The sequence below is a fragment of the Halichoerus grypus genome, chromosome 15 (assembly GCF_964656455.1).
Source record: "Halichoerus grypus chromosome 15, mHalGry1.hap1.1, whole genome shotgun sequence".
Classification (NCBI taxonomy): Eukaryota; Metazoa; Chordata; class Mammalia; order Carnivora; family Phocidae; genus Halichoerus; species Halichoerus grypus.
Window position 1 is genome coordinate 39,942,377 of NC_135726.1, and position 26,239 is coordinate 39,968,615.

Below are 26,239 nucleotides of genomic sequence, written 5' to 3' on the forward strand. Positions count from 1 at the left end.
AGAGAGTGTGATCCTCAGAATCAGCCTAGGTCAGAGAGGTAAACAGATATGGGTACCAAGCAAAGGTGCTCTTATGTGTTCAGGGAAGTTCTGGAGGCCTTCCTGGAGAAGGGGATGCCTGAGCTGGGTATTGAAAAGGAAGAGTCTGCCAGTCAGACAAGCTGGGAAAGGGCATCCCAGGCAGAAGCACAGGGCAACTCGAGGTGGTTTGAGGAACATGGAACATAAGTCCCAGAGGGAGGAAGAAACAGAGAGGCAGGGCTGGAGAGCCAGATCACCAAGGATGTGGACTTGCTTTGCTCAGAAGAATGGACTTCATCCAAGGGGCAATGGAGCATCATTAAGGGTTTTAATTAAGTGAGTTGTATATGTTTTAGGAAAACCCCTCTTGGCTGTTACGTGGAGAATGAACAATGGTGGGCCAGGGGAAAGAGAGGAACAGAGGACAAGTTCCTGATGAGAACAAGGAACAGGTGTAAGAAATACTCTGGAGGGAGGTAAATAAGACCTACAGACCCCTGAATGGGGCACTGAGAGGGGGGAAGGAGTCAAGGAGAATCATCTCCAGGGAGTTCCTGCTGTTTTGCTTGCCCACTGGCCAGGATTTCCCTTGGGAAGCACCCCTCCCCCCACAACTGGTCCATGGAAACATCCCTAATCGTAAGGTGGGAATATGACACAACCTGACCAATCAGAACAGGCTTCTCCTTGGGCTGCCACTGACGCAGGGGTGAGCATGTGACCCAAGCCAGACCAATGGACCTCAAGTCTGGGGCTTCCGCCAGGATAGTTGAGCTGGCCACCTTTGCCGCCACCCTAAGAAGAGCCTGCTGACAGCAAAGCCAAGAGATGGGCATAGCGGAAACAAATGGGACCCTGGACCCAGCTGTACCTGAAGCCCCTAGACTTTCAGTACATGCGCCAGTGGATCCTTTTCCTTAGGCCAGTTTGAGCTAAGATTCTGCTACTGGTAACCAAAATCATTCTGACCAAAGGAGAGCAGGACTCAGGCCCGGACCTCAAGGAGAACCCATGGTATCTGTTAGGACCAGAAGTCACACCTTTGCTCACCTAGAACACAGAACTGTAGGACACTAGGTCAGTGTCTAAAGGCGGTGCGGATGTACTGCTATACAAACATTCAGAGGTTGAAGATGAACAGACGTACAAGGCAGGGAAGAAAACAGCAGGAGAATAGAAGAGGTTCGAATCCCAGAGGAATCTGGCGCCCAAGAAGCACAGGGTTGGTGCACGGTGGGCTGGAAGACTTGGGCCTCAGGAGAGGCCATCCCGGCCTGGGCACACACCTGCCTGACCTAGCCTCACCTGGTCACGGGGAGCCGGCACCCAAGCCCCGCAGCTCCACAGAAGCAGCCGCCCTGGGAAGGCAGCTTAGCCACCCAGCGCCCGCTGGCTGACTTTATGTTTAATTGTTGGAGGAACTGCCAGACTGCTTCTCAGAGCTGCTGAAACATTTTCTCTTCCCATCGGCAGCGTATGAGGCTGACTTCTCCACAGCCTGCCCAGTGCTTGTTACTCTCTGACTTTCTGACGCAGTTCTTCTCAGTGGTCCACAGCTGGAGGCTGCTCTCTAAGTCCAGCTGGCCCTCCACTGCCGCAGCCTCACCCCAGCAGACTCGGCCTCCCAGACCCGGAAAAGCAAATATAGCAAAGTATTAACAACCGGTTATTTAGATGGAAGTTAACAGATATTCCTTATGCTACGTCTGTTCATCTTCAGCTGTCAACACCAGATCCAAGGCCTGGCCAGATGTCACCTCCTCTCTGGAGCCATCTTTCTCCTTCAATGTTTTAATGTTAGACGTACAAAAAAATTTCTAAATGTCACTTTTGCCTTTGTGTTACTGCCCAAGACCTGAATGTCCCAGGTTCTCCACTCTAGTGAAAAGTCTCATTACAGCCCAGTTCTGCGGGCCAGAAACTCCGGGTCTCTGGACCCTGCCCGGACCCTTGCTCCCCTTTGCAAATCCACTCAAGCCACGTTGATCTTACTCCAAACAGCACTGAATCCAGCCGCTTCCTGCCGGGCCTGCCATACGCCTCTCCTGGATGACCGGGGCCGCCTCCAGCTCCTGGCTCCCCGGGAGCCCATTCTCCACAAGGCAGCTTGAGGAGTCTTTCCAAGATGCACCTCTGATGGCCTCCCGTGGCTCTCAGGATGAAGAAGGAAGGGCTCACTGTGGGCTGTGCCCCCAGCCTGTGCATCCCAGCACCCCTGCCACCTCGTAGTTCCTCAAGTGAGCCTTGGTCTCTGCAATCCCGGGCCTCTTCCAAGCCCTTCCTTCCACTTGAACGCGTTCCTTCTCTGTCACTCCGTCTCATCTCTTCCCCCTCAGCTTGAGCATCTACTCCTCAAGGGGAGCCATTCTTGACCTCTTCCCTTCATCCCCGCCCCATTCCAGATCAGCTTCCAAAGAACCGTTCCTGCCCTCAGAGCATACATGTGCACTCGACTATGTCCTTGCTGGTGACCTTGAGAGCTGCCGTGACCTCTCTATGGCTGTGTCCTGATCTGAAGTGAGGCTACCCTAACCCAGCATCAGGTGGTTGTGGATGGCATGGGCTTTGTCCTCATCCTTGCTGAGACACGCATTAACGCACGAAACGGGACATGTTTGCTGTTCCCAGTGTTCATGATGTGGGCCTCAGTGTGGTCGTTTGATTGGTGTCCCCTGAGCCTGTGGACTCCACAAGGCAGGACAACCAGGGATTCTCTGCTCATCCCAGCCTGAGCACTGAAGAGACACATGGTACGTATTTCTAAAGAACATTAAAGAACTGAATCGGATCAACACAGGGCTGTGTAATAGTGGCCTGTCTGGATGGAAGAGAAAGGGCATTTGTCTTTGCCCCTGTGGCTGATGGCCTATAAATGGAGCCCCTACCGAGTCTCAGAGCTGTCAGCTCATGGTCTTGGACCTTTGGCTATTCCTGCTTTAGGAAAAGGAAGATGTCACTTTAGCACCACCCCAACTGCTGGTTTATAAATGGGTCATGGCTGAGTTAGTGGGATGGACTGTGGTGGAAAGGAGACGCATCCCCCCAGAGCCCCTGCACGAGGTGCTGGTGCCCCGGCTGCTGCGGGTGCAGCCAGCACTCGGCCAGCCGCCAGTCTTCCAGGACTGCCTCAGCCACAGAGAGCCGCCTTGCCAGGGCCACATGCTGCCACACAGTGGCTGATGGAGGCGGAGAGAGGAAGGCCTCCCACATACTCCACTGCCCTGTGCAGTTTCCCTCTATTCGAGAAGCCAACGAGGCGCTCTCACAGCGAAGACAGGAAGCCCTGCCGCCGCGGGCTGTGCAGGAACGTGTGTCCGTGCTGGTTCCTCGGCCCGCTGGGAGGCAGGACAGTCGGGGGGACGCAGGAAAGCGCTGGCTAACACCCCGAGGCTTCGTGCAGTCTGTGGAGAAGGGTCCTCCCGAGGTGCCCCCTTGTCTCTGTGTGATCCTAGACAGCGACTTCCTCTCCCTAGACTTCCACCTGGCAGGAGAATGCCAGTGACGTGTCACTCTGCTTATGACCAGGGAGGTGAGGGGACAGGAAAGAAAAACTAGGCCTTCCATGGGGAGTGACACAGATGGGCTCCTCACCTGCAGAGAGCAGGGCAGTTGTGTTTTCCCATCTCTGGTCCTTGTCAGCCATCACGGGCCCAAGTCATGGGTCTGCATTCTCAGCAGGCAATGGGCAGCCCTCCCGCACTCTACTTGCAAACACATCTGACCCCTGTGACCACCTCCACCTCGCCCCAACATTGGCCAAGCTGCCATCTTGCATGGCTTGGGCCACTGGCTTCGAAGACCCCAGGATATGGCTGCTTCCCCATCCACGCTCCCCTCAGCAGCAGAGTGATCCATAAACATGTAAATCAGATGAGTCACTCTCCTTCTTCAAACCCTTCAAGGACTTCTAATAGCACCAGAGTAAAACTCAAACTCCCTACGAGCCTGTAAGACCCTACTGCCTCTGTCTCCCAGCTAGCTTGTCCCACTCTCCCCCTCACTCACTGTACTCCAGGCTTCTTGCAGTTCCACTAAAATACTAATTTGTTCCTGCCTCAGGGCCTTTGCACATACTGTTGCCTCTGCCTGGGATACTTTCTTCACAGCAATTCTTGCTGGATTTTCCTCATGCTTCAGAGCTTAGCTCTACTGTCTCCTCCTGAGAAAGGCCTTCCTGAAGCCATCTTATCCTTAGTGATAGGCCTCTTCTCCACTTCCTGTCACATCACCCTGTTACTTTTCAGGAGTTCTCACAACTGGAGGCAATCATTGTATCTTTTTCATGTGCTTTACTTACTTATGTCCTGACCCCCTCTCCCGCCCCGAGGACAGACCTCTGCCGGTCTTGGTTCCTCTATCCTGGTGAGGGAACAGTTCTTGGCACATGACAGGAATTCAATGAATATTTGATGGATGAATGAATGAATGAATGAATGGTTGGAAGCCGGCTGGCCTCGGCTAGGACGGGCAGGCCGGGAGGAGCACATGGCCCTGGCTTGCGGAGGCAGCTCTTCAGATGAAGGCAGAGTTGATGCACTTCTGTTGCCTTCCATCCCATGTTTTCACCATATGGCTTGCTGCACACTGGGCTGAATTGCAGATGCTCTAACTTGGAGCTTTCTTGCTTTTGTGTGTTAATAACATAAAGACGGAACATAGCTTACCACACATTTTGTGTTTGCTAACTATCTATATGTATATAAAACAGACTTCGGTGTTACTAGCCAACCCACTTGTGAAGTGGAAGGAAAACAGAGCAATTAGAGAGGGAGGGAGGAGGCGGGTGCTGTCTGAGACCGTGGCCAAGTCTCCAGGATTATGTGTGCCTCCCGTGGAGGGCGGGCTCTATCCAGGAGGTCATGGGCGGAGCGGGGCTGGGCACAGAGATCTTATGGCCCCATGGCCCCCAGGATAGAGTCCAACTCCTCATGAAGCATTGCACAGAGGGTGCTCCCTGCGCTCCTGCCCCTGAGGCTTCCTCAGCCTCAGTGCTCCCCTTTCCCACCTCTCACTCAGCCCCAAACACACCTGACAAGCGTCACTTCCAGGATGTACCGCTCTATCTCTAGCCTCTGAACCCTCTCCTCTGCACACGCCACCTCTGACCACTGCCCACTCACCCCTCCCAGCTTCATTCACGAATCTTTCACTCAGATGTTTGAGACTGAGTGCCTCCCAGGTGCCTTTGTGAAGTAAGAAGGGGCCCAAACAAATAAACAAATGGACAACTATAAAATGTCTCAAGTGCGGTGAAGAATAAAAATATGGGGCTTAATTAAAAGACAGAATTAAGCATTTATGCCACCATAGGAGCTGCACTTCAGGGCAACCAAATAGCCCTACTTGATCTGGAAAATTTTGTTACAGAAGACTCCAGTGAGTAGACTCTGAACAGCGGTGCATGGCGGCGGGGGTAGGGCAGGGGCCCTGGGGCCCAGGGAGGAGCAGTATTCCATCAGGGACACTGTTTGGAACGGCAAGGCTAGGGGAATGATATAAGCAGACGACTTTTAGTCCATTTCTCTTTTTTTAAGTTCTTTACAGACAGCGCATCCCCCTATTGCCTGCATCCGGGTGGAGTGCTCCCACATACCATCCCCCTGGGTATGCATGCCTCTAATTTGGAAAAAATGAAGAAAATAGAAAATCACCATTTTGCAAACCCTAATCAAATAACTGATTCAGGAAACAATTATGAATGGATGAAACTATGAGGTGAGGGCTGATGGGGAAATGGTACTATGGAAGGAAGAGGCTGTCACCACCTGACCCCACTGATTAATCTCAGCCACACAAGAACGGATGGCCAGGCACATGGGCCTCTGGAGGGTCGACACAGCATCGCACACAGAATCACTTACGGACATGAGCTTCATCAGCTACAAGAGCTGGGAAACAGGGGAGAGAGGAACGAGTCCAATGATTCCATGAAGAAGCAAAAGGGACACATGCAGAAAGTGAAGAGATTCTGTAGGAAACTGAGCTGCCTTCTGCAGCAAATGTGGAACAGAAGAGGCTACTCCAGAGTGAAGAGCAAAGGACACAGTAGGCAGATGCGGTGGGTGGAGCCTCTTTAGATCGTCATTCACGCTAATGGTTAAAAGACACTTTCGAGACAACTGGAAAATGTGATTGCAGATTATTAAACGCTACCAAGAATTGTTCATTCTGTGAGGTGTCTTACTGGCATTGTGGTTATGGAAGAACATGGCCATACTTTTAGAGATGCATACTCAGGCATGTAAAAGTGAAATGACAATGTTTGGAATCCACCTTAAAATCTTTTAGCAAAGAAAAAAAAAAGCCACAAGGTCCATGAAAGCAAATATGACAAAAGCTTTATTATTAAATCTGTAGGATAAGTATATGAGGTATACCATCATTTCTCTACTGTACGTTTGACATGTTTATAGTTAAAAAAACAAAAACAAATCAGGATGCCGAGAGAAAGCAGCGAGCCCTGAGAGAGAGCGAAGCTGATGTAGGCAGGTGGCCGGCAAGGCCTCCTCTTGCTGAAGCCTCAGTTGGCCCCTGAGAAGCGGGAGGGAGCAGGGAGCCGGCGAACAGGTGCAAGCACACCACGGAAGCCGAGCCCACGGCGTGTCAGAGAAAGGCCAGAGCCCAGGGAGAGGGGGGTACGCGCCCAGGATCCCAGGCCCAGAGGGCTGCGGCAGGAGCTGAGTTGGGCAGGGCCTGGCACTTGTGCCATGTGACTATCTGCGATCAGCGCGAAGCTGTCAAATGGTTTCCAGAAGGGGCAAGTTCGATTGGATTCACGCAAGTCTTTTAGGGAAAAGAGAGGATTCTGGCTGTTTGGTGACAAAGGCATTCTGGTGGGAAAGAGACAGTGACAGTGGGAAAGCAGTTCAGGACGGGGCACACCTGTGCAGACAGCTGACCGTGGCTCCCTCCAGGACGGGACAGAGAAGGGACAAGAGACAGATGGGAAATATTTGGGGGGCAGAGAGTCACTGGGGCTTGCTGATGCATACAGTGCAGAGGATGAGAGAGAGAGGGAGAAAACAACAATGAATACCAGGTTTGCGCCCTGACCAGCTGAGTGAATGGGGCCCAGGTGGAGAAGCCGGTGGGACAGGGTGGGGAACCCAGAGTCCACCCTTGGGCGTCTTATGCCGAGAAGCCCGAGAGACGGGGCAAGCGGAGATATCAAGTGGGCAGAAAGTAGAAAGAAAAGACCACTCAAGGGAGGGGGCATGTGGAAAAATCACTCCCTCACTTAAATAGAGGGGAGGGGGGAGCAACAAGGAGAGCACAGTGGTGTCCTCAGGAACAGGAAGTGGGCCACCTTGCCCAACACTCCTGACAGGGCCGGGAAGTGAACCCTGGAAAATGCCCTTGGGAGTTGGTGAGATGGGGGGCATCGGTGTCTTTGGCAAAGGCAGTGTCAGTGACTCTCCACTTCCTGGCCCTCTCCTCTCCCTGAGCTGGATGAGGACCCCTGCTGCCAGGTGCTTCCTCCCCCTGCATTTCTCTCGCTGTTTGGTGATGAAGGACGGGCTTCTCTTCTCTTCCACTGGATCTGAGCATCTTGGGGACAAGATGCTTGGTTCAATCTTCATACCCCTAGAACAGAATTCATCCCTGTGACCATTTAACAGACACTTAATGAGCACCAACTGTATGCACACACCTCGTGGGCCCAGCAGAATGGCACAATCACCAATTCCTCTCATCTGACATCTTGAAGGATGTGAAAACAGGGAACTGGGTCAAATGTCCCACTGGACCCTGAGTTCACTGATCCCCCACCACTGATCCGAGTCAACCTACGGGACTCTTTCTGAGATCCAGGAAACAGGCCCTGAAACGACAGCCATCCAGGACCACTAGTCCATGTGCACTGAGCCCACCCAAGTACTCCGCCACAGCAAACCTCAGTTCAGCCTCACCCACACCCTCTTTTTTTTTTTTTTTTAAGATTTTATTTATTTATTTGAGAGAGAGCATGAGCAGGGGGAGAGGAAGAGGGAGAAGCAGACTCTGCACTAAACAGGAGCCCAACACGGGGCTCGATTCCAGGACCCCGAGAACATGATCTGAGCTCAAGGCAGATGCTTAACTGACTGAGCCACCCAGGTGCACCACATACCCTCTTTATCACCCTCTGGGCCAGAGGAAGAAGCTGAGGCACGGCAAGGTGAGGTGCTTTCCCAAAGATCACACTGAGATGGAACCCAGCAGCTGAGCCCCACGCCTCCCACGGCTCCAAGGCCTCCTTCTGCAGGACGTGGGCCACAGGCCCTCATGACAGAGGGGCTGTCCCTTCTCCAGCCTGCCTATACCTCTCCCCTTATTCGTCCCCTTACTCTGACCACAGTGTGACATATTAATTTTAAATAATAGCACATCCACATCATACAGTGAGTGAGTCATTCCTTTTTCAATTCTCTATCACATGTTCTGCTTAATCAAGGAGAAAGGCTCATTTTGAAGCTGAGGGGCTGACACTCAGCTTCTGTCTACTGTTTTTTCATCTCCTTTCCTAAACATTGTGGTAAAATACATGCAACATAAAATGTACCCTCTTAACTATTTTTAAGAGTTCAATTCAGTGGCATTATGTACAATCACACTGTTGTATACCCTCTACTACTATCCATCCTCAGAACTTTTTCATCTTGCAAAACTGAAACTCTGTACCCACTAAAAACTCCCCGTTCCCCCCTCCCAACTCTGGCAACCACCCTTCTACTTTCTGTCTCTATGAATCCGACTGCCCTAGTTCCTCATAGAAGTCGAATCACACACACCGTCATCTCTGGCTTTAAATAGAAGGAGATCAGGCCTCGAGGCCATGGGGCCTGCCTCTTGTCTGTAGTTATAAAACACTTTATTGCTTCCTTTCACTTTGGGGATGGTGATGTTGGTTTTCCACTTAGGGTAGGGATAGTTGGTTTTCTTTTCAAACAAACAGATTTAAGGAAATAAAACATGTAGTGAAAGGTTGAAGGTGGAGAGGCAAGGCACAGAGGAGAAGAGAGGCTGGGAGGTGCAGAAGCCCCAGCCTCGAGCCTGAGGCTCCTTGTGTGGAGCCCTCTGTGACCTCCCTACCAGCCGCACCTGGGCCTCCGCACAAGAATGTGCCCCACTCTGCGTCCCCAGCCTCCTCAGCTTCCCGTCACCATCTGGGAAACACTTTCTGTGCCTCTCACCTTTGCCCCTATCCGTTCACCCACTTATTTATTCAGCAAAGCTTGCTGTCCAGACTCTGCGCTGGCTCTGGGGAATGCTCAGGCCTCTAGGCCTGGCTTAGTCCCAGTCCACCCCCTCCTTAGCGCCTTCTTCTTTCCTTCTTGTTTATGTCACGCTGACCCTCCCTCACCCAAGACCCTCCCTCATCCAAGATCCCACTAGTCAGCTCTGAATTCATTGGGCGGGGTGGGCGGCTCCCAAGGTCAGACAACTACAGTGGCCAGGTTGATAGTAAAGGAGTAGACATAGGGCGAAGCTGTCTCCCCACCCCCCGCCCCCCCACCCCCCCCAGAGGTCAGCTGCTTGCTATTGCCCTGAGCGGATGTAGGCCCAGTTTGCCAAGTCATCCTACTGGGGGAGTTGGGAACCCTCCTGTGTACAGGAATTCAATTTCTTTGCTAATATCCTATGGGCCACCGCATCACTTTGTGACCTCTATTCACTCATGTTTGGAGTAAGTCCTGCTCAGGTAATGTCTACTTGCCCCCAGAGGGTGTGAGGTGTTCTTGGGAGTTCCTGGAGGGCAGGGTCAAGGCAGCGCACCACAGGCCCACCAGCGCTTGGTGGGGGGCAGACACCAGGGGCCCCCGAGGCTGCCAGGCTGATTAAGAAGTGGATTCTTATGTGGTTGATGTAAGCAAGTGACTGACGGATGTTGCCAGGGAAGTCAGGATTCCTGGGGAATTGAGACAAAGAGCCAGGCCTGGCACCCGGAGAGCCATGGGCCCGCCAGCCATGCCTGTGTGGATTTACGACCTTACGGAGAAGGCCTGGTGGGTCTAAGCATGCACTGGGAGGCTCTCTGGTGGGCACAAATGGACGGAGTGGGACAGCCCATCACCCTTCCACGCACGCATGACAAGACTCTCCTAGTTGCCAATGACAGGGGATCCAACCTCAACAGGCTAAATACATGAAAATAGTTGGCTCCAGCATCTGGAAAGTTCTTAGTAGCCTGGTCTTGGGCTGGACTGGACCCAGGAGCTCGGTGAGTCAGAAGGCTGCCTCCCCTTACCTCTGGCTCTGTTCCCCTCAACTCCCAGGACGCCCTCTCTAAGGAAAGTCACCCGGAGTGGCAAGATGGCCTCCTCGTTCCAGACCACCGGAAGTGTTTCGGGTCAGCTTAGCAACTCCAGGAGATATTTATTGGTCCAGCTTAGGTCATGTGCCCACCCCTGAACCAATCACATGGTCAGGAATGTGGTTCTCTGATTGGCCAAGCCTCCCTCCCCATCAAAGTGCAGAGGATAGTGCCTGGAGGAAAATATCCCACAAGGGTGATGCCGAGGTGGGGAGGTTTAAGTGAAAGCTGGGAGTACGGTGGTCAGACACAGAACAAAGAACACTTGTGTCTTAGCTCATGCTGAAGGAGAACAGGGGCTTGTTGCTGCATAACCGACCCCCGCACCCCCAACCTGATCAGACACTCCAGGTCCCTGAAGTGTCTTCAAATGAGTGTCTGTCCTTGGGATCCCTGAGCTTAGCACAGAATCCATAAATGTCAGCTGCCACCATTGCTCTATCGTATATTAAGTTTAAAGGTCAATTCTAATTTTCATTGGGATTTCTAAACTGATCACAGCCTTCTGTCTGAAGAAGTATGACTGCACTTGCTACCCAGAGTAGGAGAGGGTTATGGGACCACCCATTAGTTTGCCAGTCTCCCCCTTGGAGTCCATAGCAGTGTGAGCTTGTCCTGAACCACAATTTGGGGAGCATGCACTGGGGCCCTGGACTTGGGCTGACCTGGCAAGCCTGTGCAGACAGATTTCCACGGCTGAGAGAGGACAGGAGCCAAGCCCCCGGGGCCTTCCCACACTCGGGTTCCCTGGCACTGGGTCCTGCCTGGCCCCTACCTCACAGCTCACACTGGTACAGCCAGTTTGGCCCCTCTTCTTCTGGGATTCCTGTGTGTAGCCTCACGAGATGCCCCTCCACCACCTCCTCTGGCTCAGCCAAGCAGCCACAGGTGCTCAGCTCTGCCTGATAGCAAGGCCCGGGCCAGCTCGGCTTCCGGTCACAGCCCACACCTTCCCTGATCAACACCCGCCAGCACGCCTTACCTTTCTACAGGTGCCTTTAAGGAATTGCTAAACGTTCTGTACCAGGGGCCCAAGTGCACACAATGGGCCAACACTGTCAGCAGGCAGTTTCCTGGGCCACTGAAGACCTCTTTGTACCTCAGTTTCCTCATCTGTAAAATGAGGGGGCCTCAGGTTAAGGAACCTTATCTGGGAAGGACTTCCCGGAAGGACTTACTTCTTCTTGATCCTTCTATTCTGGCTGCTGTTCTTACCATGTATGAAGCTACGCAAATGCCCCCGAGTTTCTTTATAAATAATAATGACTGTTAATACAGGTTGAACGCTTACTATGTGCTAGATACTGTTGCAAATGCATTATGGGGATTAATACATTTACTCCTCACAGCAACCCTGGAGGTTAGGATAATTAGAATCACTCCCATTTTACAGATGAGGAAATTGAGGTACAAAGAGGTTAAGGAACTTTCCCAAAGTTTCATTGTGGAGAGAAGGTGATATCCTCCCTAGGCAGCAGCTGGTTTTCTAGTTCAATCTACAGTCTTCCTCAAGGCTGAGCCAATGCTTGGACACTCTGACCGTGATGCAGGCAGGCATATAATGAAATGAAACCAAACAGCCAAAGATGAGCTACCCCAGACAAGTGGCGATCAGTAACTTCCAGAGATTCCAAGCCTTGCTGCAGCCTGTTTCCACAGACATATCTTTTCTGTTGCCTCTGCCAAACCCGTTCATCCTTCTGGCCTAGATGATGCTTCCGCCATGCAGCCTTCTTGACATCCAAGAGTGGTTTGGATGCCCTCTCCTGCCACCACTCCATGTGAAGTTCTAGCCCCCGGAGGTTTCCCATCCCAGCCCTTAGCACTCTGTACCACAATTGTCAATCTACCTCGCTGCCTCCCTTCCAAACTAGAAATTCCCAAGTGGGCAGGGATTACTAAAGTCTTACTTTGTTTTAAATGGGTTTTTTTGAAAAACAATTCTTATATATTTTTTGAAATATAACATATACTCAGTAGAGTGCATAAATCATAAGTGTAGAGCTCAATGAATGTTTATGTACACAACTATGTACTCAGATCAAGATATAAAACACAGGTAGTGCTCAGAAGTTCCCTTGGTCCCCTCCCACTTATTAACCCCACCCTAGAAGTAACTGCTGTTCTGACCACGGTCACTATAGTTCTGCCTTTTCTGAAACTTCAGATAAATGGAATGACAGTAACACTTTTCTGTGTCTGGCTTCTTGTGCTCCCCAGTATGTCTGTGAAATTTATTCATTTTGCTGCATGTTTCAATGGTTTGTCCTTTGTATTGTGCAGTATTCCATTGAATGAATATACCAAATTTCTGTATCCACTGTACTGTTGATGAACGTGTCAGCTAGGATAGAGAACATCTGGAACTCTCATTCTTTGTTGGTTGGAGTATAAGCTGCTATTACCACTAAGGAAAACTCTGTCTTGTCTATCATCGATAACAATGATATATATTGATATCTGTATATTGACATATATAGTCTATCACTGTCATATAGATCTCATTGATTGAGCACTTAGCACATGCCAAGCACTGTACTAAGTCTAAATTACCTCACTTAATCCTCACAATCACCCTAAAAAGTAGATAGTTGCCATCTTTGAAATAGGACCATCGTAGTATCAACATGATAGGATTATCGTGAAGCTGAACTGACTAATACTCTGAAGGACTTAGCCCAAAGCTGCCATTTTGGAAACACTGTTTATGGTTCCTCTTACTGTTATTACTAAAGGCCACAGGGCTGGGAGTTCAGGAACCTGGGTTGCACGCCTCCCTAAGACAACCTGAGCAAGTCATCTCAGCAGCCTTGACCTCAGAGCCCCTGGAAGGTCACATCTTCTAACAGGGACCTCTGGGGATGACACAAGGCATACTCTTCAATAAGGCCCAGGCTCCCACTTCAGGAAGACTGTTATATTGGTGGGCGGGGGACAAAACTGAGACTGTGCATCACGGAAGGTCTTGGGAGTGTTTGGGAGCCCTCTACTACATGCTTCTTCTGCAAGTTTAGTAGAGAAGGCACTTCCAAGTGACACGTGTTCCATATCTGTCTCACTAGCCTGTCAGGTCCACAAGGGCTTGGTCGGTGTATGTTTTTCAAGAATTCACTCACAAATACGAACAAGTGCCTCCCTTTCCCCAGGCACTATGCCAAGAGCTGGGGGATACAGCAGTGACCAAGACAGACAAGGTAGGGAGAGGGACACCGAACAAGGAAATGAAGGAGCAAGTCTTCTTGTGGCAAGTTCTGTGGAGGAAACACAGCAGGGCAATGAGGTGGAGACAAAGTCCTGGGGAGTAGGGTGCTCCAGATTAAGTGGTCACTGAAGAGCTTGCAGTTCTAAGGAAGGAAGAGCAGCCCGAGGGGGTCCTCGCAGGGCACAAGCTCCATGGCCCTGAGGTGAGAAAGGACAGACAGTGGTGACGAGCTGAGAGTGGAGGGGGTGGCGGGTAGGTCTGAGAGGATATAAAGGCCAGTTCCTGTGGAGCCCTGTACGCCAGGACAGGGAGTGCGAATTTGACCCTGAGTCTGACGTGAGTCGCTCTGAAGGCTTTCAGCTAGAGGGGGGTGCCTGGAATCCCAAGGTCCAAACCGGCTCAGTCCTCTGATGCCCCGGAAGAGTTTGTGGGGGAGGGGCACACAGGAAAGGGGGTGGGCTGTTCCTTGAATGAATGAATGCACGCTTGGATGGATGGGCGGACGCACGTCCAGAAACAACCACCGTTCCACCGGCGCTCCAGACCCAGGCGGCTGCCAGTGGCACTGGTTGTAGGCCAGCGACTAGGCGCTGTGACCTTGGGCACATCCCGCCCCGACTCACAGCCCGGAACCCTGCGTCTCAGGGGCGGGGAGGACGTGCAAGGAGGGACAGAGCGCGCGCGCGGCAGACCGACGGACGGCGGGTCCTCCCGCTCGCTCCTGCGCGACCCCTGCCAGACCCCGGCCCCGGCCCGAACCCGCGCCGCCTGCCGTGTTTACATTCCACCCGCGCGGGCCACGCGGCCTTTTGCCGCTCCAGCGCCGCTCGGCTCCGCCCACAGAGTCCCTCGGCCCGCCCCTCCGCTGCGCTCGCGCCAGACCTCCCCCGCGTCCTGCCCGCCCGGCGCGGCCCCGCCCTCCACCGCGCGCGCCAGCCGGCCTCCCGCGTCCCGCTCCGCGCGGCGCCGCAGCTCGCGCCGCGCAGGCCCCGCCACGGCCCCGGCCCCGCCCCTCCAGCGCGCAGGCCCTGTCACTTAGCCCCGCCCCGCGCAGGCCCCGCCCCGCGCAGGCCCCACCCCCCCGGCGGTCTCGAGCGCCTCGGCTGGCCTGCGCGGCGGCGGGGCGGTCCTGAAGCCTGTGGCTGGGCGGGCCCGGGCCCAAGGGCGGCCGCTGAGGGGTTCGGAGCCGGCCGGGGCGGAGCGGAGGGTGGCGGGAGGGTGCGAGGGCGGGCCGGGGGCCGGTTCCGCGCGCAGGGATTTTTAAATGTCCCGCTCTTAGCCGGGCGCAGGAGCAGCCGGCTCGGCCGCCAGCGCGGTGTAGGGGGCAGGCGCGGATCCCGCCACCGCCGCGCGCTCGGCCCGCCGCTGCCTCCCGCCTCGCGCCTCCCGGCTTCCCGCTCGCCTCTGCCTCCTGCCTCCTGCCCCCGGCCTCGGCTCGTGCCGCCTGCCTGCCGCGGAGAGACGGCTTCGGGTAAGGGCCCTGTCGCGAGCTGCGGGACGGCGCGGCGGCGAGGACTCCCACAGCGCCCGGGTCGGGCCGGGCCGGGGTGGGGGTGGGGCGAGGCCGGGTCGCCGGGTCCCTGAGGCGTCAGCGCGGGGTGCCCCGGTAGGGTGGCTCAGAGACGGACGGGGGGGGAGGGAAGTGTTGAGGGGGAGACTGAGGCAGCCCGGGCCACAAGGGAGGAGATGGCCGGCGGGGATTTCGGGGGCCGTGCGGGCCCCCCCAACCCCGGGTTCGGACCCGGCATCGCAGACTGTTGGCGGCGCCGCGGGTGACAGGCCACCCGGGCCCATCGGCCATTTTCCTGACCGGCCCGGGAGGCTCCCGCCGCCGCCGCCGCCCGCGCGGGAGGGGGAGGGGTGTCCGGGGCAGGCTGGCCGCCCATACCCCCCCCCGCCGCCGGTCGTCTTCACCCCACTGCCCGGTTTGTGTCCCTAAGGCCTGAAACTTGATCCCACGCCCTAAGCCATGCCGAGGGAGAGGAGGGAGAGGTGAGTGGCCCTGTCGCTGTGGGGACGGGAAGGGTATTCAGTGGTGGGGGAGGGGTGAACCCAGATTTGGGGAGAACTCACCCTGACCTCTGTGCCACCCTGGCTTTGCAGGGATGCAAAGGAACGGGACACCATGAAGGAGGAAAGTGGCACAGATGTCTCTGTTCGCTCCAGGAAAAGGAAGGCAAATGTGGCTGTTGTGAGTACAAAGGAGACAGGTGGGGGAGGAGACCCCCCCAAATCTTACCTGGGAACCAGGCTGGGCTCTGCCACATGTTTATTAATAGGGGGTTAATGGGAGTGCATTTGGCAGAAATGGTGCCCACAACCTAACCAACTTTTTCTTTCTCTCTCTCTGTTTTTGTCTTTGGACTCTTTGGTGTGTTTCCTTGGGGGGTGGGGGCTGCTTTATATTAGTTTTTGCAGGATCCAGATGAAGAAATTGCAAAACTTGACAGGACTGTGAGAAGCCAGTGCAGCAGTCAGGTGGGTACACTTGCTGATTGGGCCTAGGTGGAGGGCCTCCTGCTCTTTGTGGGTTAGATTGAGTCTCTGTCCCCCTTGCCTCCTGCTGATGGCTTTTTCTGTACCTATGGCCACAGTACATATGGCTGAGCTCTGTGCCCAGCAGTGGCACTGACCTCTGCCAGCCTTGGGACTCCAGGAAGGTCTTGGGTTCCTCGCCAGCACCTTTGAGATTACAAATATGCACTGATGTCTGGAAGAACCAGAATGGACATCAAATAACTCGGTCCTCTCCTTTTGCCCTTGAGGAAACCCAGACTCAAAGGAAGAAAGTAACCCAGAGTCCTGTGCAAGCCAGGGGTGGAGTCCATCCTAGAGCCCTGTCTCTAGGCTGGTGAACCAGGGGGAGGGCTCCTGACACTCTGGGTAGCTGTGATGATGGGGGTTTGTGTGTGTTCATAAGCAACCATGAATTCTCCCCATCCACACTTCTATTTTTCCATCATGTCATGGTGCTTAAGGACCTCCCACCCCCTTTAGGTCAGGTTTCTAACTTTCTCCCCCTCTGGGGGTTCTCAGCCCATCCAGCAATTACCTACAGTGACTACTGCTGTCTGGGGCTTGACCTGGCCTCAGCCAGAGTATTTGTGGAATATTCTGTGTGATGATATATGTGTCTCAACACAGCTTTTTTAAATTGACGAGTCCATTTCTCTGGTCTCTTTGGAATAGAGTTACCGCCAAATTTCCTGCATGCTCGTGATATCATTACAACATCAGAAGTTCCCAGCAGAAAAAGCTTGTGTTATCTCTCCACCTCCAGAAACGGCTGGAGACTGTAGTTATGGCTCCAGTAGGGGAAGCAGCCGATCTCCAAACTAGCGTGTCAGGCCTTCTGACCCCATCACAGAGAAAAGCTGAGTGGGAATAGTATTTGAGCTGAGGGCAGTGGTCCCAACTAGGTTGGCAATGGGCAGCACATCACTTTGTTGGGCAGTGAGCAACAGCCATAGCAGTTGGTTCTGGAAGAGTGAAGGGCTTTAAAGCAGTAGGTTTGTAGTAATAGTTGTCACTGTACATAAGACCCTAGTAATTAGCATTTCTGGGGAGGTCCATTGAATATTGAACTAGGGGGTTGATAATTTCCTTCTCGTTAGATGAAGAAATACTTCACTTTAGGGAAGGAAATAAGAGTTCTTTCTTTTCTTTTCCTCTTCTTTAAAAAATAAGAAACAAACGAACTTTAAGTAGGGTGATTTTTATGGGGCATGATAAAATGGTTCTCTCCTTTGTGAAACTCAAGATTGTTTATTTTGCCAACTGTTTTTGAATTGAAATTTCCGAGTGAGAAAGAAAGAAAGGCATCCATATTGACTTCTTAGAGTTTTAGAGTAGTTTCTGTTCTCCAGGAGGATCGGAGCAGTGCTAGGGTGACTAAAATGGGGCTGTGGTCCTATCCCTAAACTGTGGACAGTTGATCACTCTGGTATATGAATAAGCATGTAATTTCCAACTAGAAGGAATTTTCATAGTGGTTCACAGATTAATGACAACAAGTTTCTGCACATTTTGTAGAGCAGATAGCTTGAAAATTGTCCATCTATTTATGGAGGATTCGTTGTCTTGTTATTCCTCTGTGTAGATTCCTGAAGCTAGAATTTTGGGGTAACACAACCTTTTTGCCTATTAATTACACAGAATTTTTCTCAGGAGTTACAGTTCAGCCCAGTACAATAGCCTTGAGCTACTTGTGGGCATTATCCTAACTCCTTATAACTGCTTCATCAGGACCACAGAGAACCTTTGATTCTTACTTTAGGCCTTTCTTAAGGATAAGACTACACTTTCATCTAAAATCCATTCAACATAATCTGTTTTGTTGTTTAACTTCTTTTTTTTTTTTTTTTAAGATTTTATTTATTTATTTGACAGAGTGAGTGAGAGAGCACAAGCAGGGACAGCAGGAGAAGGAGAGGGAGAAACAGGCTCCCCGCTGAGCACGGAGCCCGATGCGGGACTCAATCCCAGGACCCTGGGATCATGACCTAAGCCGAAGGCGGATGCTTAATCATCTGAGCCACCCAGGCACTCCTTGTTGTTTAACTTTTTGCATGAGACCCACCTTTTTTATTGAAGTGAATCCTGGGCTTTCATTAGTTACTTCTCAGCACCTGATTTTGCATAGGTAGTTCTATTGTTAATTCATAAGGAGGCAGGGGTGGTTAGAAATAGTCAAAATTGGTCTCTTGCTCTTATCCCTTTCCTTCCTAAAGTCAGATGGATCTGGCTTCCTTTAAAAGCCAGTATCTGCTCAAGAGAAAGGGCATAGACTTCATATTGTGCTTCACCCACTGGGTCCTAAAACTTTCCAAACCACATGTCTGTTTGTGGGTCGTCCGGTTTGTCTATGAACTGCGGGTTGGAAACTGCTGCCATTTTCTCCCCAAGGGCTGCTCTCAGCTCTTTCAGCCATCTGGCTGCGGAGGGTGGCACCCAGCTTCTGCCTTCACAGCTTCTGCCTTCATTCCTGAATGAAAAAACAACTTGAAGCAGTTATGTGACCCTTTTTGCGTCAAGGAAATGCTACCAGCACATGATACTAGAGCTGGAAGGGGAGGTTGCCCTTCTGGAACAGCTGTTGGCAGGAGTTGTCATGGTTAATTTGCATGCCCAATTCTTCGCACCCTGGGTGGAGAAGAGCTTTATCCTGCTTTGCTCTTCTCGGCACACTAAAAGTGCTCTAGCTGCCTCTGAAAGTGGCCGGTGTGCCCTGAGAGCCATTCTCCAGGCAGCACCTAGAGCCCAAGTCCCCACGCTCATCTCTAGTCGTCCCCTTGTCCCTTTTCTTCTCTAGTCAACCTTAATGAGCTGTCTGCCTTAAAAAAAAGTGCCTAGAATCTCAGACTTCACAGGGTTTCCATGCTGGTGGGATTATTACCTGCCACATTGTCAACAAAATCACTCTTATAATTCAAAAAAATCCATCATAGGCTTCTTTTTAGAGTAGGACGATGAACAGAGCAGCTTGAAAAAGAAAATTTTCTTTTTTTTTTTTTAAGATTGTATTTATTTGCGAGAGAGAGAATGAGAGGGAGGAGCGGACTCCCTGCTGAGCAGGGAGCCCGATGCGGGACTCGATCCCAGGACTCCAGGATCATGACCTGAGCCGAAGGCAGTCGCCCAACCAACTGAGCCACCCAGGCGCCCGAAAAAGAAAATTTTCTAAATGGCAAAATGACCTTAGTATTTTCCAAATATTGAAAATTGAATAAAATTGAGTATCTGGAATCTTTAAAAGAAAAGCATATTTGGGTTTGGATTTTTTTTTTTTTTTAAGATTTTTTTTTTATTTATTTGAGAGAGAGAGAATGAGAGAGAGCACATGAGGGGGGGGGAGGGTCAGAGGGAGAAGCAGACTCCTGCCGAGCAGGGAGCCCGATGCGGGACTTGATCCGGGGACTCCAGGATCATGACCTGAGCCGAAGGCAGTCGCTTAACCAACTGAGCCACCCAGGCGCCCTGGGTTTGGATTTTTAATGATGGTTTATTCACTTATCAGTTATTTGAGTCATTCTGTGCAAGACTTTGGGGACAGGATTCAAAGGTCTTCAGGGGTATCTGGCTTCTATCTCCACAGACTTCTTAGTATATCCTGTGACCATTCCTGGATTTGGTTTTAACTAGGCAGATATTCTTTTTGTTTTGTTTTGAGTTAAGGAAAGCAAAAAGTCCCAATTATGTAATGTATTCGGCTAGTCTTGCAACCAAAAGATGTCACATTTGATGGGTTTTTGTTTTAAGATGGGGAAACTTTAAATATAGATGGTAATCAATTTACATTTTGATCTTTTACACTTGTGAATGTGGAGTGAGCATGTAAATACTTTTATTGGAAATCCTTTCACTTTTAAGAAATTTTAGATTAGTTGTACTTGTTAAAAAAACAAATCTTTCAGTTGTGACCAAGTAATCCCACAGCATACCTTAGACTAAGTTATGCCCAGTATCTTACTGAGCTGCAAATGGATTTGTATTGTTGGTGCTGTTGTCGTTTTTTGTAATATAAGAGCTGTTTGCCTTTTGTCTTAACCCCTCCTGGGTCCATCTTACTGCTCAGGTACGTGTTTGAGGGTGACAACGTGGAGGACAAAATGCTACTGACTTTGTAGCTGTCTTAGATATTTACTGCATAGACTCCTAAACCAGTGACATGTGAAATGAAAACTTGGAGTCATTACTGTGGCTTTTACTTACATGTTCCATCTTCATCTGAATTTAGTCCAGAATATGTATTTGGGCCTAGAGATTGCTGTCTAGTGTGAAGACCTTTTCTGTTTTACTGGCTGTTCTATAAATCAATGAATGTAAAAATAGCTGGTTCATATCAAACATTTAAAAATGTGTTTTTTCTTTTACAGCCTTGGGACGGTAATTCTGTATGTGAAAACCCCTGCTCCTTGATTCCCACACCGGACAAAGAAGAGGATGAGCCGGCGTACCCAAGTTCCGCGTGTGGACCGCAGAGTTTCATGCCCTCCAGAGCCTCGCCACTGCCTATACTGAAGTAAGTTGCCTGCCATGTGCCTTCCAGATCTTTTACTCCTTGTGCACAATCTCACCAAGTTAGTGTGGATGCATACTGACACCTACCTTTTGTCTTTCACTTGGCGTTGTTTTTTGTAGCTGGGCAAATAGAGACGAGGTCTGGAAAATTATGCTAAACAAGGAAAAGACATACTTAAGGGATAAGCACTTTATGCAGCGGCACCCTCTCCTGCAGCCTAAGATGCGAGCGATTCTTCTGGATTGGTTAATGGAGGTGAGCTGGAGTCTTCCAGCTGACTGGAAGCATTTACCACTTCTAGCATCATCTGTGCTCTTACGATCTCCTCCTGTGTTTGATCCCATTGACACATTCTGTGTCTCTGAAGCGGTGGTGTATATATTGCTGTTTTGCTTGCATTCTTCCTTAGAAGAATTTCTGAAGTCTCTTTACCTCTTGGACATTTTTAAGTTGGCCTCTAATTTTTTTCTTCAAAGTTCAGATAATTACATATTTTCCACAGAACTGTAAATATTGATATTTGTTCTTTGTTAATTAAATTGCTTTTAAATCTATCCAGTAGAATGCAGATAACAGCTATTTGATAGCCACTATCATGTTTTCAAAATATATGAACAGGCTTATCTTCAACAGTCAGAAAGCTTACATTGTCCCTTTTTAACTCCTTGGAATCCATTTCTCCTTCCCCACAGAATATCGTCCTAACAAAATATATTGTTCAAATCTTTTATTGGTCACACCGTCAGACTTCTCTGCAACAGTTGATCAAAAGAACGAGTATTACAAATGGTGATGGGTAATTGTTAAACATAAAGGCGATACTGTATGGGCCGTGCATCTCCCTCTGAGAGGAATTGTGGGTGACCCTGTGGTGCCTCGATGAAGGGGCCCTTCCTGGACACGGGGAAGCCTTGGGTGATGAGAAGTAGGCTTTCTTTGTGGTGTCGAAGGAATCTCAGGTAGATCCATTTTATGAAAAAAGGACTTGGGGAAGCCAAGTGTCTAAATATTCCCTAAAAACAAACTCTGCTGTGTACTCTTTGGAAAGCCTATATTCCAGGGGTATGTGCCCCCCTGTTAGGCCCATCCTAGAATCAGACCCCCTGCTGCCACCTCACCGTGTATGTGTCTTCGTCAGGCAAGTCATTGAACTTAGAATCTTGGTTTTCTCATCTGCAGTATTTTCTAACAGTATTTTCCTTGCAGAGTTGGTATGGATTAGAAATAGTAGGCAAGAAAAGATAGCTGTTTTTACCATTATTAATTTGCTTTTCTTTATTGGTCTCTGAAAACGTTAACATTTTCTACACTGAGTTCTTTGGCAGGCCTGCCTGCTTAAAACTGCAGGCCTTGCAGCTGCCCAGTGCAGGCCCACTAGGGCACATAGCCCTTCTGGGCCGTTGGAGACATTTTATAACTCCTCAAAACATTAGATGTGTAGTACACTTGACTCTCCCAGTCTTCAACTCGTAAGATGTGACAGAGAAGTTCTATTTTGCATAATGCAGGTGATGCCATATACTTTAAGGAAGGCTTCTCTCTGAAAGTAAATCAAAAAGGTCATGTAATACCATTAAAAGGATAGAAAAGAATGGTAACCTTTTTGTCTTCAGTGGAACAAAACTGCAGCAATGCTGTTTCTCAGCCCCGAGCCCAGCCAGGAAGTCTGCGTGCGTGTGGGAAAGGTGGTACTCAGGCTGTGTGCCCAATTGTGAGCTGGGTGACATAGGTCTGAGAGTTTGTTCCTGAGCGGACAGAAGCTCTAGTTTCACTTCTGATCAGATCATAATTGTATAACTTTATAAAAACTGACTTCAAATATACCTCAACTTGGACTTTAGAAATACTCTTTAGTGATTGATGGAATTTTCTCTCAATGTTCTGTTTGTTGTTTCTCCCGTGCCTTTTCTACTTTTTAGCCCCATGAATTGCACTCACACATGGGAAGGCCTATGTAGGAATGGCAGTTTTATATGCATAATCAGACATTAGACGGTGGTGATGAGTTGAAGTCTACTATTTCCTTGGTCCTCTTCAGCTCCCTCATGCACGTCATTTTACCCGCTCTCAGCAATCCTGTGAGGTGGGCAGGGCAGGCATGGTCCTAATTTTAGTTTGAGATTATCATTCACAGTTTTTCCATGAAAATGCTGCTTTAGCAGCCCATGCACATTTGCCCTTACTATTATATAGATCACGGAACACTTAATCCTTCTGAGTTCCAGCTTTGCGCTGTATTTGTGCTTAGGGACAAGCCAGGTAACCATCCTTTCAGAAAAGCAAAGTTCTCTCTCTTGATTTGGTTATATTGTCCTTCACCGAAACTCATGGCAAGTTGTTTTTTGTCTTTCTTTTTTCCTCAAGTAATTGTTCTAAAACTTACTAAATATTTTTTCAGGTATGCGAAGTCTATAAACTTCACAGAGAGACATTTTACTTGGCACAGGATTTCTTTGATCGGTATATGGCAACACAACAAAATATTGTTAAAACACTTTTACAGCTTATTGGGATTTCATCTTTATTTATTGCTGCCAAACTTGAGGTAAATTATTTTTAAATATTTCTTATGTAGCACATGCTGTTTCTTGAGATCCCCTGAGATTACTGGAATAGGCCAACTGTTTGTCTACATTTTTCTAATTGAGGTCATCTAAAGTAAAGATACATGCAGAAAGGGCTAGAAATCAACCAAGAAGTGAGAGAAGTAGTGAGTATATAAAATGCTTAGGTTAATGTAGTTACTTTACGCCAAAAAATTGAACTTTGACCCAAGAGGATTCGAATTTTGATGTGATGAGAAGGGTGGATAGGCCCAACTTTCAAACATGTTGCTAAAGGTATTAAAAAGGTGAAAATTTCAAAAATATCCCCACTGAGTAAAAGCTGTATTTATGTCTTTATTTATTGGTAATGATGGGTGTTTGGTTTCTTTCACAATGAATGCATTTTGACCAGTGGAGTAGCTCCTGTATTTATTCCATGATGTTCCCTCTCTTTCCATGCTAGCATACTAAAAACAGTAATTTTGGATGTACATTGTAAGTTAAAACTGTTAGAGAAATTTGGTAGTCATTTCTCCCTTTTATTTCCTTTTAGGAAATCTATCCTCCAAAGCTACACCAGTTTGCTTATGTTACAGATGGGGCTTGTTCAGGAGAGGAAATTCTTAGCATGGAATTAATCATTATGAAGGTAGGTTACAAGTTAATTTTTCAGTCCTTTTTTTTAAATGCATACATAATATCTTTTCTATATTCAGTTTGAGTGCATCTGACTAGGTGTTCCCCAGCTGGACACATTGTGGCATGGAACGTGGCTGCATTTTGAACTCCTTTGGAGGACCCAAGGGAGCAGAAGTGTCTGTTTGGTTTTGTTTTTTTCTCAGCCATTGGTCTGACCCTTCTCTCTGTTTTCCCTTAGGCCCTTAAGTGGCACTTAAGTCCCCTGACCATTGTGTCCTGGCTGAATGTATATATGCAGGTGGCATATCTAAATGACTTATATGAAGTGCTCCTGCCACAGTATCCCCAGCAAATCTTCATACACATCGCAGAGGTGAGTGGCTCTGTTACCTCTGGGGGGGTCTACCTGCCCCACCGGGAGACCGAGGAACTCTAGAAGGGATAGACGTTGGCCTCCTGCTTCAGTGTTCTTTTCTCCTCCACAGCTTTTAGATCTTTGTGTCCTGGATGTTGGCTGCTTAGAATTTCCCTATGGTGTACTTGCTGCTTCTGCCTTGTATCATTTCTCTTCATCTGAATTGATGCAAAAGGTTTCAGGTACGTTGGCTTTCCGGTCCATTCACAAAGTGTATTAAACTTACGAACCGATGGAGCCTAAAATTTATTTTCGTTGCAGGGTATCAGTGGTGTGATATAGAGAAGTGTGTCAAGTGGATGGTTCCATTTGCCATGGTTATAAGGGAGACAGGGAGCTCAAAACTTAAGCACTTCAGGGGAGTTCCTGCTGAAGATGCGCACAACATCCAGACGCACATAAACAGCTTGGATTTGCTGGTGAGTCGTGTTCCTCGTTTCCCAGATAAATTCCTAAAACTGCCTGAGTAGCCTCTTCACTCCTCTTCAGGCAGGCTCCCAATATCCTAGAAAGACTCCAATTCTTATAATTCCTTTGAAAAAGAAAAATTGTGCTCAATAGATGCGATGTCTAAATAGCACACAGACCAGCGACTTCAGATTGTTCTTTGCTGTTTCGTTGCCCTCACCTCCACAGAAAGGAGCACACAGGCCGCAAAGCCCAAAGGATGCATTCTTCCATTTTAACATTTCTCGCTTTTATTCTTACCAGGACAAAGCCCAAGCAAAGAAAGCCATATTGTCTGAACAAAATAGGATTTCTCCTCTCCCCACCGGGGTCCTCACCCCCCCACAGAGCAGTAAGAAGCAGAGCAGTGAGCAGGGGACCGCGTGACCACACCAGCATCCTCCACCAAAGACAGCTGTGCAGAAGCGCCCGCTCCAAGTTCCCTGCTGCACACTGGGGCGGAGGCGCGCGTTAGCTTTTACAGATATGTCAGCGGAAGAGCATGTCTCTTCTGCGACCGAAGTGTTTCTGTGGATGGCATTGGACAGGGACAAGTGTTTTTTATTGAATGCTTAGATTTTTTGAAATAAGTGGGTCAAGTACACCAGCCACCTCCAGAACACCAATGAGTGCTCCAGATGCTGCTAAGGAGGGTGATACTTGACTTGATTGACTGTTCACACACGGAACAAAGGCTTGAAGTTGCGGAGTGCCACGTTGCTGTGGGCTCCCCTCGGGTGTGCTGGGTTGTGTCGTATTGAGGGGAACAGGTGGTTGTGAGCATTGTGATGTGGAGCCCACAACCAGCTGTGCCGGGGGCCTGCCCTTTTCACACTATCAGTTGACAATGTACAATGCCTTTTATGAACTGTTATTTTGTTATTTTGTAAGTGCTGCTACTTCTATCCGTTTTTTTAATAAAGATAACACTGTCTTTGAGACAGCTCGTTTTATGAGCTATGTGTGATCGTTTAAGTTAGAAGTCATCTTTGAGTGTGGCTGCATCAAGTTCTCTTTCTTTAACTTTGTACTTTTCAGGCAAATATATTTAGAAGAAGACTTTTGAAGTGAGCTTCAGGTACAGCCGCGAATGCCTGCCAAGGGCCACGTGAGGTGGGAATGAGGCTTCGATTTGGCATTTCTCCCCCTTTCTCCCCCTCGCACAGTGGCTGCTCAGGTGGGGCTCCCCAGCTGGCGGTGACAGTACTGGGGAGCGCATGTCTGCATCCAAGAGGATTCTTAGGTATCATGTCCGCCCCACGACAGGCCAGAGGTCATAAAGCATCTGTAATAAGTGGTACTCAACACCCTTTTCGTCCTTACCCAAATCTTAACCTAAAGAACTTCTGTTGGGAGAACTTGTTAACATAATGTAGTAGCCTAAAACTATACTTTGAAGAAGAAAATGTAAAATAAAATATGTAGCTCAAGGCCAGATGTCCGTGCACGGTCTGTTCCCTGACCCCTGATGGAGTCACCAAGTGCCTTGCTCATGGAGGAAGTCCCCGTCCACTTTAAGGCCTAATGGGTATAGTTCACGCTGCATTTAGTTGAGCATTCTCTTCGTGGTGGTCTTGTGTGTTACACTTCCTTGCACCGCTTCAGTGTATGTTACGGGTTCAGAAAAAGGGAGGGTGAACGAGCAAACAAACGC

The 26,239-nt window shown here is 49.7% G+C and overlaps 1 protein-coding gene across 3 annotated transcripts; it reads left to right on the forward strand.

Annotated features, from left to right (window-relative positions):
- The first annotated feature begins 14,755 nt into the window (after positions 1–14,755).
- On the forward strand, positions 14,756–25,531 carry CCNE1 (cyclin E1). 3 transcript variants are annotated; one of them, XM_036113449.2, is made up of 12 exons: positions 14,756–14,988; positions 15,458–15,509; positions 15,621–15,708; positions 15,927–15,995; positions 20,393–20,538; positions 20,658–20,793; positions 22,937–23,083; positions 23,638–23,733; positions 23,962–24,096; positions 24,209–24,320; positions 24,400–24,557; positions 24,850–25,531. In XM_036113449.2, the coding sequence occupies exons 2-12, from the start codon at positions 15,487–15,489 to the stop codon at positions 24,970–24,972; spliced, it is 1,233 nt and encodes a 410-aa protein (XP_035969342.1). In that variant the 5' UTR covers positions 14,756–14,988; positions 15,458–15,486; the 3' UTR covers positions 24,973–25,531. The 3 variants fall into 3 exon arrangements, with proteins under 3 accessions (XP_035969342.1, XP_035969343.1, XP_035969344.1); XM_036113450.2 differs by having other exon boundaries at positions 15,936–15,995; XM_036113451.2 differs by lacking the exon at positions 15,458–15,509.
- The last annotated feature ends 708 nt before the right edge of the window (positions 25,532–26,239 follow it).

Bases quoted from the DNA above. Each gene is read 5' to 3' on its own strand.
- CCNE1 (XM_036113449.2), top strand. From the start codon at position 15,487: ATGCCGAGGGAGAGGAGGGAGAG. The intron at 20,794-22,936 runs GTGAGCTGGAGT...ATATTTTTTCAG, and splicing joins TTCTGGATTGGTTAATGGAG to GTATGCGAAGTCTATAAACT. The intron at 24,321-24,399 runs GTACGTTGGCTT...TTTTCGTTGCAG, and splicing joins ATTGATGCAAAAGGTTTCAG to GGTATCAGTGGTGTGATATA.